This window comes from Alligator sinensis, unplaced genomic scaffold (assembly GCF_000455745.1).
Source record: "Alligator sinensis unplaced genomic scaffold, ASM45574v1 scaffold159_2, whole genome shotgun sequence".
In the NCBI taxonomy this organism is placed as follows: Eukaryota; Metazoa; Chordata; order Crocodylia; family Alligatoridae; genus Alligator; species Alligator sinensis.
The window spans coordinates 948,835-964,735 of NW_005841992.1; the positions used below are offsets into that span (position 1 = coordinate 948,835).

The following is a 15,901-nucleotide window of genomic DNA, read 5'->3' on the forward strand; positions in this document are numbered from 1 at the left end:
TTGAGAATTCCAAACTAGACCCAACTTTTTCAGTTGAGTAGGTGAAACGGTTTAACTTTTCTAGTACAGAAAAAACTGTAAACCATAAAGCAAGCCAACTGAAAGAAAATTATATAGTGTAACTGACTTGCTGCTGATTTTGAGGACAGAGATTTTTTTTTTCCTTTTTTTTTTTTTTTTTTTTTCCTTTAGGAGAACCTTGGCAACCTTAAGTCCTTACATGACAAACAGTGATGATCACAACAGACCACTGTTGTCTCATTTCTTTCTATTTCTGCCTGCCTGTCTCTTGCCCTAGATGGTATGCTCTTTGGGGCCATTTTTTGTTGTTTGTACCTTACCAGCACAGAATGGCTTTAGGTACTGTAATGATAATAATAAATGAGTACTAAAGGAGGAAGCAAGGTGAAAAGAACCATATTTTTTGCCTACTGTATTCCATAACCATATTCCTACCCCTCAAGCTATCCCTAATTGAGGAACCTCTGCTCTAAACACCTGAGACTGAATGCTGTATCTGTGGATATATTTCAACCTGTTTTGCTTAGCAAAGGTATGCAATAATATCATGTGATTTTCTTGCTTATTTCAATTGGTGAAAGCCTCCTCTGTCTTTGCATAAGACCTGGCTGGGGCTTAGGAATAAGTCTTCGTTAATCAGGCAAAGGATTTCTGCTATTCTGCTGGTTTCCTGAAGAAATTCTGATTCATGTGGATATTTCAGAGTTTCTTGTACTCTGCTTGGTTAACTTGAACTTAATTCTCTGTCCTTCTCTAGCAGTTTCAGATTTTTAAAAATTGGTGATTTTGTTACAATAAATGTGCAGTCAGTAAAATATTCATCATGGAGTTCCACTTGATATCAAGTGTACTATTATACTGCCCTTTGACTCATAATTTTTGTTGTGCTGTTGATTTGTATCAAATAGATAACTGCATTATAGAAATCATTTAGAAAAACGGGGTTTGGTAGATGTCATTTGGGATTTTGGCTTCTGGGAAAATGAGATGTGCATTAGGATTACAGATAGCTATTGCTGTTCTATAGCTGGAGGTTGTACCCAGGTATTAAGCAGTTAGAATCACTCTGCTCTTCATGCTGTTGTGTGGAAGTGGAGTCACATGGGGTAGGTCCCCACATGGAAATAATTGGAAATTTTGTGCTAAAATGCTCAGCAATAAAATCATTAATTTTGATATCTAAATCCATACTGTAAGGGTTTAAATTTAATACTCCATAGATATGAGTGGGGCAGCTCACACTGAGATTCTATTGCTGAAGGAACATCTGTCTACCTTTACCACTGGTAGTATTCCTGGGGTGGAGTCAGTTCTATTTATATAATGTAAAGGTGCAGTTTTGCCAGTATAATTATATGACCGCCAGGAATTTTGACTAGTACAGCTGTGCCTTTTGGGATCTCACATCTGAAGATTGTAGCTATGCCAACAGAAGTCTGTAGTGAAACATTATTTCAGGCTGTTTACTGACTTAGGCAGTTAACGTATGAAAAATGTAGAGCAGTATAGTTCTCCTGGTTTACAAAAGGTGAGGATCTGTTCCTAAATTGTTGTAGTTGTACAGGTAGTAGTATTTAAATAAAGGCTTAGATCAGGGGTGGACAGTTATTTTGGCTGGAGGGTCGCTTAATGAGTTTTGATGAGCTGTTGAGGGCTGCAAGGGTAGCCCCACCCCTTGACGTGTGACCCGCCCCCGGTCACCATCTTGGACTGGAAGTCCCACCCCTAACCCCTCACTTTTGGTACAGGATGTCCCTCCCCTTGCCCCAGAAGTACTTTTTTTGGGAGGTAGGGGATGCCATCTTGAAACCAGAAAAAAACCAAATCATATATTGAAAGTCAAACACCTACTATAACACATTTTAATTTTATTAAAAAAGATATTTCTGTCATGATTTGTGTTTGTGTAGTGTATATAGAGGTGATTGCATAATAGCTCAAATCAAGTCTTACTCTTGTGTACTGTGTTTGGGGTGTGTATGTGAGGGGGTGTGGCTGTGCATGTGGTGGGGCATAGGGTATGTTGGGGATATATATGTGGGGGTTGTGGAGGCAGGGTGTGGGTGTGAGGGGACCTCCCAAACACTCCCCTCCATGGCACACAGGCCCTGCTGCTGGCAGCAGCAGCAGATGCTTGGGGCACTATAGTATTCTTGGGGTGGAGTCAGTTCTACTGACATAATGTAAAGGTTCATTTTTGCCAGTATACTTGTGAACACTAGGAATTTTGGCCAGTACAGGTGTGCCTTTGCGCAGCGGACAAGGAATCTCTGTGGAGGAGGATGAACTATTAATGCAATTAGGGTCTAAAATGAAACAAATGAAAAACAAATTAGGGTTCTTAAATTTAGCTGACTTTCAGACTGCTTCTGCAGTTGCCAGGAGCTCAGATCTGATTTGAGAATTAAATTTCATAAATCTTACCTCCGTTTCAAACTTCTGGAATATTTTTCATCCTACTTAATAACAGATACTAACAGTAACTGAAGCAGATGTGGAACTACATATAGCAATATTGATAACAATAACATACATAAAATGTGATTTCATGTCAAATAATTAGTTTGTTATAACAAGGGAGTTTGTGTATGTGGTGGTGGTGCAATTTAAAACATGTTTTGCTTTATAATTGCATACACCAGTAATATAAAATAAAGTTGTAAAATATTTTTCGTCATCTTTCTTACAGCTGTATATGATCGAATGCGAGCAGATCAGAAAAAGTTTGGTAAGGCAGCATGGGCAGCAGCAGTGGAACGTATGGAAAAGCTGCAATATGCAGTTTCTAAGGAGACATTGCAGCTGATGCGTGCAAAAGAAATCTGTTTGGAACAGAAGAAACATGCACTGAAAGAAGAGGTAACTTCTCATTCAGAACTGAAAAATAATGACCAGGAGAAAATAAAGCCAAAATATTGGGTTTGATTGTGAATTAATTTTAATTCTAGTACTTTACAAATTTGAATGTCCAAACTATTAAGTCTATTTTAATATCCATTTTAATTTATCACCATTGTAGACTGAGATGCTGTCAGTTGTTATTAAGCAAGTGGTAGACAGTTCCAGTAAAGGCATGGATTCTTATTTCTTTTTACATTCTTTGTTCCTATTTTCCTTGCACTTTTTCAATATTCCCAAGATGTCGTCTTCTTTGTATAGTTCAGCGAGAGTTTAGCAGCTTTATGGAAAGACACCCTTTTGACTCCTAATTCAGTTTTTTTTTCAGTACAGGTGTTTACAAAAACAAATCTTGAGCAGGGAAATATTCTTGTCCCTTGCCATTTTTTACCAGGCATGTTCTCTAAGTACACTGCTACTTTCTGTGTTTTGCTATGGAAGAACCACTTCTCTTTATTTAGATTAGCATCTGTATTTTGTGTGACTTATTTTCAAAACAGTATTTTTCTTGAGAAAGAGAGCACACAGTAAAACTTTATTTGGATATTATATTTGAAGAAGCAGTTCTACCACATGTGGTGGCATCTGCCTTAAAGTAAAATATTGTTTGTGTCATATTTGGAAATATTATCTCATGTTAGTAATCTTCTGTGATCTTCCATCCCAGACTCTTAACTCATTTCTTAGTTCATCCATAAAGTCATTGGCTTATCTATCTTTTCCTAAATATTCCTCAGGCAGTGATATTTTGCTGAACTGATGGCTTGTTTGTGGCATCTTGCTTTGGAGAATTATGCTTTAGGATCTAAATGCTATACAGGTTAATACAACTACGAGCATAATAGGGTTATATGCAAGGGAAGGAGAGTTCATATGAGCCCCATAGAACCTCAGATTGAAAGTTTTAGGGTCATGACTTTGTTCTTATATTTAGCAAATGTAAAAATATTCCACTGTAGCACTGGCAATCTAGGACAAGAGAAGCATAGGGTTCCCTCCTTTACTCTAAGGTAGAATGCACTAACTAAACTTTTAATTAGTGCATGTTGTAATACATCAGGAGCCAACCTTTTTGGCAGGTGTGCTATAATTTAGCCCTGCACGCTCAACTGCTATTCTGATTCCCTTCCTCCACCTCATGTGATGCTGTGCTTTCTGCTGTGTACTCTGTGCTCCCTGACCAATCTGAACCAGAAAAAAAACAAATTTATAGTCTACAAACCAAACATCTACTACAACATACATTTATTTGATTTCAAAAAATAGTTTTGTCTTGATTTACTCGGGGCCTTGGGGTGCTCATGGCCCACAGCAGGCAGAGACCTCTGACAGTGTGCAGTCCCAGCAAGTCCCTGTGCAGTCCTGGCCATGCAGCTAGGAACTGTGTGGTGCCGGAGCCAGCCAGGAATCACAGGGGCCGGGCTGGCTCCTGCTGCTCCAGAGAGCCCCTGCCAGCCCAGGCTCTGTGCTCCTGCTCTTCCGCCCTGGGCTCTGACCAGTGTGGATCCATGCTTCCACCCTGTACTCCAGCCCAGCTGTTGCTGTGCTTCTGCCTGCACTCTTGCTGCTACTTCGCCCCTCCCTCCAGCTGCCACCATTGCCACTACCATTTCCCCACCTTCCCGCTGCTACCGCCTGCTCTCCCCTGCCCACCTGCCTGCTGCTCCAGCAGTGCATGGTTCCCAGCTGCAAGAACGTAGCAGAAGCCAGACCAGCCTCCACAGACTGGGGCGATCGCTGGCAGTCTCCCCCCCCCCTTACCTAACTGCACTCTTGGGCAGAGGGAGGCGGGGGACGCAAGGGACACCAGGCCAGAAGCCTCTGCTAGGCAGAGGCTTCCAGTTGGGGGGGGGGGTAGGAGCCAGTAGGGCCTTGGTACTGCTGCCCCTGGGTCCTGCCGCTGGCTTCTCCTGGTTCCTGCCACTGCTGATGCCTAGTCAGCTTAGACAGGCAGCCACGGACAAATAATAAATACTTTTATACCTTTTTTTTTTAGGAGCCCTGCCGGCCAAATGGCACCGGCTGGATGCAGCCTGCGGGTTGTATTTTGCCCACCAGGAGCCAGTTGGGCCTTGGTACTGCTGCCCCTGGGTCCTGCCGCTGGCTTCTCCTGGTTCCTGCCACTGCTGATGCCTAGTCAGCTTAGACAGGCAGCCACGGACAAATAATAAATACTTTTATACCTTTTTTTTTTAGGAGCCCTGCCGGCCAAATGGCACCGGCTGGATGCAGCCTGCGGGTTGTATTTTGCCCACCCCTGTATTAGAGAAACAGAATTGAAATATTACATAGCACAAAGTGCCAGGTTTATTACCATACTATAACGTGCAATTATAAGAATTTCCTTCTATAAGCTAAGGATTCATTACCTAGAAATAACAGAATACAAGAAAGACCTTTGTGTGTTAGATTACAGAGTGACTATGAGCCATCAGTGTGGTGAGGTATGAAAATAAAATTAGATTTTAATATTTATCAGTTGAAGTATTTCCAGTAGTGAGAAGGGAAGTATTTGTCTAGAATACTTTGTGTAATTTTTGGTCGTGCTTGTTTAAGAGGGATGAATCCAAACTGGAACAGGTGTAGAAAAGGGCAAGGATTATCAGGAATAGAGAGCCTGTGATGTGAAAGACAAAAAGAGCGTGGTTTGTTTATCGTGGCAGAATGAAAGCTGAGGGGGGATCTAATTGTTTTCTTTTGGGATCTCAGCAGGAGTAAACAGGGAGGAAGAAATGCTCTTTAAGCTAATGGACAATGCTGGCACTAGAACAAATGGGTATAAACTGGCCATGCATAAATTTAGGCTGGAAATTAGTTTTCCAAACACAGTGAAGTTCTCAAACAGCTTTTGAACATCAGTAGAGGAAAATGATTTATTTTTAAGGGAACTTGCTAAGTTTATGAAAAGGTTTTTTATTCTGCAATTGCCTGTGACTCATGTTGGGTCATCCAGGCCTACATTCCTATGTAAAATCATATTTTTATCATTTTAATTTAGATGTCAGTTAATTCTGACAAGCTCTGTCTGTGGTGCCCTTCTGTAAAGTTCTTGCAAAGGATATGACTTGTGTGTTGGGGATATTCTATTCCAAAAATTTAAACTTCTCTCACACAAACTTTTAAAAGCTTGTTTTTTGCAACTTTGTAGTTCTACAGTAAACAATAAATGCATGTTTTTAGTCTAAACTAGAAAATTAATACGTTATAAAGGTTAATGCAAGATGATATGATTCATCTTGATGCTATTAATCATTTTAAGAAGCGCTGTTCATATGTTGTACAAGGTGTTTGTCTTCTCCTGTGTTCTGGAGTCTCTTGTTGTCTAGGAATGCTTTTTACTTGCTGCTTTTTTTCTGTCTTATTAGCCAAATCTAGGGTATGGAGAAATAGTAAAATTAAAGCAAATGAAACATCTACTACAACATACACTTATTTGATTTCAAAAACCATTTTTGTCTTGATTTACATGCGTTTGTTTAGTGTATATAGAGGTGATTGCATACTAGCTTAAACTTCAGTTTACTTTTGTATGGGGGTGGGAATGAAGGGGAGGATGAACAGGGGATGAGACCTTTCTATGAGTCAATTCTGCATTAAGTTCATATCCCCTATTAATTTGCTTTTAATTTTATCATTTGTGCATACCCTTATGGGCTCTAAGATTCACATAATGTAATCGTAACATTTATGCAAACAGTTTTGACCAGTTTTTCTTTTTACCACAGTCAAACTTGTACACTGTTTTTTAGAATCTGTGTGCATGTGAATTTGATATTAGCTTTAAATAATCACAATAGCTCTTTAATGCAACTTTAATGGTTGTTTAGGTATCATTACTTATTATAATTAGAGTTAAATACCCTTTATTACTGATATGAGTGATACATTTTAACATTAGATTTAATTTGGTCTCAATTGTGGATCTGTGTACAACAATATTATAGATTCATGTCTTGATTTACTACTATATTTATATTAATAATGGTTTTTGTCCGTGGGCTCTATTTTTAGTATAATGTTTGTAGTTTGGTTACTTTGTTCGAACTTACTTGTATTATTATATTATGGTCATATTTAGCCAGAATCCTTAATGAATTGAATTGAATTGAATTGAATTACTTAATGTTATTCTGGGAGTAGTAGGATAGCCAACATATAATTGATTCCTGTAAATTTCCAGATATCTGAAGGAAGATGTTTAGTGGATAAAAAGAACTTCAGAAGTTGTTGTTTGAAATCCTTTTAAGTATATATTCCTTCTGACTTATGCTTCATTGTGTGACAGCCTTTCTTTTCTTTTGAAAATAATTCAAGCCTGTGGATTTTAATTTATACTAGTTGAAAAAGAGCACTTTAGAAAAGGGAGTAGCTGTGAATGTGCAGGAGACAGGGCAACGTGTCACCTTGCAAACTAAGTTGTTCAGAGAGGCATGAGCTTTCATAGATTAGTTTAGTGTTAATTCTGTTTCTGTATTACTTGGCAATCAAAACCAGTAACCCTCTTGTTAAAAGCAACCACATCAGTACATAACTGAGCTTTTCATTTTCTCCTTTGTGCCACTTAAATTCCATTTCTTGCTGTGCTTATGCTTTGTTTGAGAGGAACTATGAAATGCTTCCTCTGAAGTAGACCAGATTCTTCTTTTGTGGAATGGTTGCCAAGGTTTGTCATCATGATGGCAAACAAAGATACTAAATCACAGAGCAGGCTCCCTTTGGAAATTTCTGAGCATGTGAAATAGGGTATATCAATCAAAGTACATAATTGGTTATTTTGCTCCAACAAATGCCTCTTTGCAGGCATGGGGCTCAACTACCTGCTTCTCCTCCATCATTGTATGGCTGAACTTGATGGACTCAATCTGGTATGTAAATAATACTTATTTATAAATACTTCCTTTTTTGTAAGATCTTCATAAATGAGAGAGCATTTTATTAAACTACTTCTTTTCTTTGTCCTTTTCACCTTGGGTAGGGCTCCTCCTTTCCTTGGTATTGGTCTTGAATTGAGAAATCATTTTAAGGTTGTGCTTAACTTGAAGGTGTGAATACTTCATTCCTTTAAGTGTGTGATTTAAATTTAAGCCCATGCTTTAGTACCCATATTTAATAAGTTTCCCCCCTGCCTCCTTTCCCATATACTGGGAGTATAGGTAGGAATAAGACTTTCCTTATTTATTTACATAAAAGTAGAGGATGTATGTTAATCCTTTTGAGGTAGGAGAATGACAATGAGGAAGGTGGTTAAAACACATAGGTATTTCTGGCAAGCTAATAGTTATCGAGCAGGTAATAGGGAAGAAATCAACAGGTCAGTGAAGGTACAAAGTAATTCTCTCAGACAAGTGTTTTCAAAGGTGTATGTTTCATCTTGATTTCTTTTCATATGTGTCTTAAAATCTTGTTTCCTTCCTATTGCAATTTTTGGAGCTCCTAATTGGCATGTTGGGCTGGGATTTTTAAAGAAGTGTTAAGGAATAAATATTAACTTTTACTTTTCAAAAATTCCAGTTAGGTCTGAAGGAATAGGAAACCTCCACCCAAATTAAATGTTACTGTATTTAAGTAGATGTGTTGAAGCATCCATCAGTGCTTTTAATTTTAAGCATGCTTCTTATATCACGTGATCATAAATTGCATAGGATGTTGCACAAACCAGGGGCACTAATTTGACATGTACAAGGCAGGTAACTTCCTTGTACTTGTTGGAATAAGACATGCTAGACTTCACAAGCAAAATATTCTTACCAGACTACTGTGTATTTTATGTACATATATTTATGAATTTAGGGTTCAAAACGTATATTTTTAGTATAGCTAGGAAAATGCTATAGCCGATTTAAAAAGATTGTACAGCTTAGTGAATTTAAGGGTGACAGTAAGGGAGCTCATTTTTAATGCTATTTATGTATTCTGTATAGATCCCATCAGCTCAAAGTAGTTTTGAGCTTTTGCCTTAGCTAATTAAGTGGCAAAATTGTTAAGAGATTTAAAAAAAAAACAAACCAAAAACATAATGAGAGAAGGTTAAGTACTTGAAATTTAATGTCAAGGTCCTCAGTGTTAGCAAAGCTGGTGGCAATAGTCAGGATTAAAATGATGCAATAATAAATGAGTAGAATAGAACAATACTTATTGTCAGTGATAACCTACCTTTTGCTTTTAATTCCTGGCAAAACCCAAATAACCTTTTTTGAAGTACAGTAATCAGAACATAATGCAAGTCTTGTTAATTTTTTTAATCATTTTTTCTAGGGAATGGCTAAGATTTTGAAAAAAAGCTCTTTTGAGAACAGGAAGTTTGTCATATTCAGAACTATAGCAAACCCTAAGAATTCAAAGAGTTTGAGATCATGACACCATGTCTCATCATGACTTACTCCCGTCTACTCAGAAGAGAAATAAAAAATGTAAATGTTCCATAAAGGTCAACGTTAGACATGCCGTTCTTGGGCTAAAACCCAAGACAAAACCTTTCTTCAAGCCTAGCTTTTTAATTATTTTACTTCACTGATCTGAAGATAAAAATACACCTTTCACATTTTAAAAACTAAGGATTTAAAAAAGCAACCTGATTTCTTAGAAAGATTGAAGAGTTGACATTAGATAGCTGGTGACAAGTGATAACTTGGAGCAGGAATTATATTTTCTTGTTTTACAAACCAGTGTGCTCAGCAAGCAGCTCTTAACAGGTTTTTTGGTGGGTTTGAATCCCAAGAAGAGAGTAGAGGAGCTTAGAACAATAGTGGTACATTTTAACAGCTGAAATTGCAGATAGCTAGAAGATAATATCCTAAAATTACACGGCAATCTATAATGACCTTGTGCCATGGAATTTGATATAATATTGACACAGCATCATCCTATACAAGCAAAATTATTACCTTTGTTGCTTGCATTTTGACTCATGAGGGTGTGAGATGTGCTTTCCGTTCCTGGCAATCAAGGTTCTGGATGGGAATATAAATTTTAATGTGGATCAGTGGGAGATCAGTCTCTCAGTCACCTTTTAAATTGAATCCAAGCTTTCCCTCTTTACCCTAATATCTGGTTTTGAATTCTTTAGTGTGTAGAACTGTTACTAGAGATCTCCTTGTGATCTTAAGGTTTTCCCAGCACTCAAAGCCACCTTCTTGCAGCTCTTGAGGGGTGAGCCTTCCATGCATGCACTCTTGTTCAGAGACTCAAGTTCTTATCTCATTGTCCTTTGTTGCCTAAGTTTTGGTTTCCTTCCATCTCCCTCCAGTAGCAGTCACTTGTAGAATTTTCTTTAACGTAGTGATTATATGATTTAGGAACTAGAAACTAGTTGGGATCCAAAGGAAGCAGAAAACTATGTGACTGCAGATAGGGCAAAGCCTGTTCAGCCAAGATGGATGTAATCACTGAGCACATCTACACAAGACACTTACTGCACGGTAACTTAATAACACTGCACAGTAACGTGCTGGTCAAAAACTGTGCTAATACACTCCTGTATGGTGTTGTTAGGCTACTGTGTGGTAAGCATCATAAAAAAGTGTGCCGACACTACTGCTCAGCAGCTGCAGTTACTGTGCATTTAGTTAGTACTTCATTAAGCAAGTACTAAATGAAATGTGCAGTAACTACTGCGTATTAATGACCATGAAGATGTGCCCACTGTCTCTTAATTTAGCAGAGTTAAGTGCTTTAGCTCAACAATACTTGTTGGCTTTAAGGACTGGAGTAATAAGATTTAGAATTAAATTTAATAATATGTATTGCAGGGGACTAAGTGTTTTCTGTTGTAATCTGAAGACTCGGCTGGAGACAAGAGGGAAAAAATCTGGATGTATTGGTTAATGACAGGATGACAGGGGCACCAATATGATCCACCCATGAAAAAGACAAATGCAGTCAGTGCATGAATCTTGCAAGGTATTTCCAATAGCGACCAAATTGTTCGTGACAGTGGTGAGACATCTGGAACATTGTATGCAATTTTGGTCACCAATATTCAAAAATGATTAAATCAAATTGGGCATGTTCAGAGAAGGCCTGCTAGGATAATCAGGGAACAGAGAACCTAAATTATGAGAGAAGACAAAAAGAGCTTAGCATGTTAAGCATAGCAAAATAAAGGCTTAGGGGGAAGATGATTGATCTTTGTTTATGAGGGAAAGTAAAATCCTGGGAAGAAGAGCCACTTAAGCATGCACGTGGTTTTTATCGGTGACCTTATTGGCTACACTGGCCAAAAAAGCAGATTGTCAGTAATGTCAATTTTCCTTTTATAGGTGCCAATCCAATATGGACTGATATATTGGTGCACCTCTATTAAAATTAATTTCCTACTTAAATGTTTTGCTGAACATAAATGAGAATTAATTATGTAGAAAGTCTTTGTTGTAGTGGGGCTAGGGACATGAAGAGACTTGTCAAAATTCATGTGGGAGCTGATGGCAGAGCGTGGCATTGAACAAAGATATATCAAGTCTTAGGGCTCTACTCTAACTCCATTTTCACTCCAGAAGGTTTCCTTGCATCTTTCACTATGTTGTCCAGCCTAAGATCCTGTTCATGCTATCAATCCGAGTAGTGTAAGAAGGGGCGGAATAGTGGGACATCAGCCTCAGGTGTTGACTTAGAAGGGGTGCCAGAATGGCAGACCCCCAGGGACACTTCCTGTGGCAGCAACAAGAACAACCAGGGGTGGGCAGAGCATGTCACACCATGACTTTGAGTCCCTGGCCAGGTAAGACTGACATTACCTTCCTTTCCCCCCTGCTTTCCAGCATTTTGGGACATCCATTCTCCCCCTGTCTCTAACAGGGTTTTGCCCAGGGTGCAAAACTAGCTAGCTAGCTTTTGGCCATTCCTATCATGGATGCAACAATTGTTATTTCATGCCGCGTGGCAGCTCAGCTAGGTTTAAGTGTTAATTTTCTCCGGTTTCTAAGACCGTGTAATCTTAAACAGTACTGAATCTTTCCTTTTGCTAGCACTAATGGTATCACTCCAAAGCATGAGTTACTCAGTGTCCTGTACAAACCTCTAATGTAAACGGGTTAAAGCAGGGGTGGGCAATTATTTGGGCCTGAGGGCCACACAGGCTGTTTTGGTGAGCTGTTGCAGGTTGGGTTAGCATTCCCCTCTTTCCTCCCTTTCCTCTTCCCCCCAGGGTGGTGACAGTGCAGGGTGGGGTCTCGACCATGATCCACTGCCTGCATGCCCCTGCAGCATGTGCGGGTTCTGTGGGCAGGGGTGTGCAGAGAGTGGATTGCAACTCTGTCTATATTGAGTCCATGAGTTTCTGTACCTACTACCTAGGAGGCTGATGAAGTGAAGTTCATAGGCCCAGCTCTGAAAAGTGGTTTGTAAATTCAAACAAGTACCTAACCTCATTACCAGAACTGAAGCCAACTTCCTACAGCTCGAAACACAAAACCTGCCAAGTATCTTCAGTACCCCCACAAACTGCACACCAGAATCTATCAAAGACAACAATACCCAACAACCTGTGGGGGCACATTCCTCACCAAAAAAACACCATCTCCAGTCTCTCAGGCCTGATCCTGAGAGGGAACAATTTACAAACCACTTTTCAAAGCCAGGCCTATGAACTTCTCTTCCTCAGCCTCCTAGGTACAGAAACTCATGGACTCAATATAGATTAGACAGTGGAATTCTGACACACTGCAACCTGCCGGACATCTGACTCCCCAGGTACCTCTGCACTTCTACCTGTGCTGCTATATTCCACCCCCGCACCCTCGCCCCCCAGCCTGTCCCTCACCCCCTGACACCTCCATTTCCATTTTCATTGACTGGCTTTCTTGCCTGCATTGCATGCCAGGACAGCCTCTGGCTTTTTTACTCTGCATTCCATCCAGGACCAGCAGATGCACCAACTGCAGGTGCTTCCTCAGCCTGACAAAGAATTTTTCAACCCAAAAGCTTGCTAAAATACATTTTTCTAACTATTTAGTTTGCCTCCTAAAAATACACCAGATAGTCTTACCTGTTGCTGTTTAAAGTGGTAGACTGGTTGGGGTTGTAGGGGAGGAGGAAGCCTCATTGGGGCACACTACTATGTTGCCACTACTAGTGCCATTGAGGGTACACCTTAACACACACACTGTCACCCATCCATGTCACGAGTTTTGCCTGTCAGGAGCCAGAGGTGCAGGGCCCCAGAAGCCCCTGCACCTATCTCCGTGAAAGCTGGCAGGCTTTGTGATTGCAGCAGGCCTGCAGTTTTCACTCCCCTGTGCCCTAACACAGACAGTCACACAAACACCCATGTCATGAGTTTTGTCTGTCAGCAGCCTAAGGTGCAGGGCCCCAGAACCTAGAACCCCCTGTACCTTTCTCTTTGAAACTTGGCAGTCTTTGTGGCCTCAGCAAGGGCTACCATTCCTGCAGTTTTCACCCTGCTGTGGCATAACACACACACGTGACATGAGTTTTGCCTGTCAGCAGCCAGAGGTGCAGCTTCCTAGAAACACTTGTACCTATCTCCTTGAAACTTGGCAGGCGTCATGGCCTTAGAAGGGGCTACTACCCCTGCAAGTTTCATCCAAAGCAGGCAAGAAATGACAAAGTTATAGGCTGTTTTGTGCTTCCCCGTTATAACCTATGTGCGAAACGTCGAAACAGTGAAACTGTTTTGACAAAATAAAACGCAACAGCGGTTTCAAATCTAAGCGAAATTCGAAATGAAACAGTGTTCCATCGAAACATTGAAATGCAAGTCGAAATGGAACGGTGCCATTTTGCATAGCCCTACAAATTAGGCATTTTCAATTGCAGTGTTAGTATAATGCAAACTTTCAGAAATTACTTGTATTTGACATGCTTAAGTCATATCAGACTACTAACATATGCACATAAAAGCATTTGGTTACTGCACGGTACAACAGGAGGAATGTCTTAAAAAAATGAAATATTTTTAAATAAGTAATCCCAAATAATTAGCAGTGAGATGGTCTTAAATATTTGAGTCATGAATGGAAGACATTTACATAATTATCAGTAAGTTTAGAAGTCAATTCATGGCTGACTCTTTCCTTTAGCAGTGTAGAATTTCTCTTTGAGAATGCTAACTTAAGGATCTACTTTTAATTTTAAGTAGTTTTCCTTTTATTTTGTTATATGATCCCTTGTCATGGTTGAAAATGTAGAATCTAAATATAATAAAGGAAGTTGGATCCCTCCTTGGGATGAGGGGATAGATCAGATCAGAAAGAAGTATTTAACAAACTAGAGTACATCTCCTGGTTCTCCTGGGAGGGGATCTAGAATCTGGAGAGACTGGAAGGGACCTGGGTATAGCATTACCAGTAACTGTAAAGCAGAAGGATCCATGGTCTCCACTGTCCCCCAGAGAGATGCAGTAAATGAGATCCCTTTCAATATTTGGTGAATGCAGTGTTCAAAACAGCCAATCCCACTTTTCAGCCAAATAGGACCTGGCTGCACTAGATATTTGACTTCAGTGGGAAATGGAAAAGGTAGAGATTTTTATTTTGTCTCTTTCCTGAAATTTGACATATGACCAAAAAAAAGACGTAAAATGATTTTTTTTAATGTAGAAAATAAACCTTTTCTCTTGCTTTAGATTACTCCCAAAGCAGTACAACTCAAGAATTCTAGCCAGCCTGACTACACAGGACCCATTGTTCTCTTTTACTCTCTAAGTCATTGTTGCTTTCAAAGCTACAGCACTGAGATTTTGGAGGCAGGCCTGAAAAATGGCACAAAAACCTGTGGTTAGGCAGGTGTGCTGCTTTATTATGTCTGCATCCAGGAAGGTTAGCCACACCGCATAAAGGGTGTAAAATATCAGGTACAATAGTTATACTTATTTGCTGGGGGACTTTCTGTTTTATTTGTTGCCCTGAGGGAGCATAGGCATACCTAGCCACTTCCCATTTCAGTATGACACACCCTGTTGGTCTTTGCTTCAGTTTTCTAGGTTTTTTTTTTTAGAGTAACAACTGTTAAATATTTTTGGATCCAAGTTTATTAAAAAGCTGATGGATATCAGCCCTCTGTCTACAGAGACTGAAATACAGAAACAGGTTGGGAGTATGCCCTTTCCACATCCTGAATGAAATAGTATCCCTATAATGAACCAAATGCCATAGATGGCTCTACAGCTATACAAAAAATACGTTGAATATTGCATTTGAAATTGGGCAGGTGGACAGTGCAATATTTGGCAATAGCAATCGGTACTCGCAATACTTGAGTTTATTATGCAATTTATAATACCTCATACCTGCTATAACTGTTTCGTAGCTTATTCAACATTATATATATTTTAATGAAAAGAATAATCTCTTCATTCTTGTTTTATAGAGACCCTGTAGTCGTATGCTATTTTTTATCCTTTGACATTTTTTTCCTCCTCCTTCCTTTCAGATGCAGAGCTTGCAAGGTGGTACAGAAGCCATAGCCCATTTGGATCAATTAGAAGCTGATTATTATGACCTTCAGCTTCAGTTGTATGAAGTACAGTTTGAGATCTTGAAGTGTGAGGAGTTATTACTGACAGCACAACTTGAAAGCATCAAAAGACTGATGTCAGGTGAAGTATGCATTTAATGTACATAATTTGTATTATTTAGTATGGTATGGTTATTACTTTTCCTGTAAAACATATGGGAGTTAATACTTTATAGTATTATTTATCTAGATAGCTATTGTTAAATTAATTAAAACTTGAATCACAATAAGCCATAAGCTTCTAGGTTGGTAGAAATTGCTCTGATGCTCATTGAGCTTAATTGGAATTTTGTATCTAAGAGCCTATGCAATGCTTGAAAAAAAATGAGTGCTAGGAAGGAAGGAATTGTTTTCTATACGATGCAGGTTTGTTGCATTTACAAGAGTTGCTGCATTGAAAACTTTTGAAAAGATTTGAGTTTTGTAAAGTATTTGGTTTCACACAAATTAGAATCCTTTATCTGCACTTATCCCATGAAGGTGGTGGTAGAAGGAAATTCACATATTTTAT

At 39.3% G+C, this 15,901-nt stretch overlaps 1 protein-coding gene across 1 annotated transcript in view; it reads left to right on the plus strand.

Moving 5' to 3' along the window:
• The window catches only part of JMY (junction mediating and regulatory protein, p53 cofactor), a 117,694-nt gene that overhangs the window by 62,092 nt on the left and 39,701 nt on the right, over window positions 1-15,901 (plus strand). The window contains exons 5-6 of the mRNA XM_006021437.2: window positions 2,711-2,880; window positions 15,307-15,472. Of these exons, the coding sequence (XP_006021499.1) occupies window positions 2,711-2,880; window positions 15,307-15,472 (336 nt within the window). The remainder of the gene's footprint in view (window positions 1-2,710; window positions 2,881-15,306; window positions 15,473-15,901) is intronic.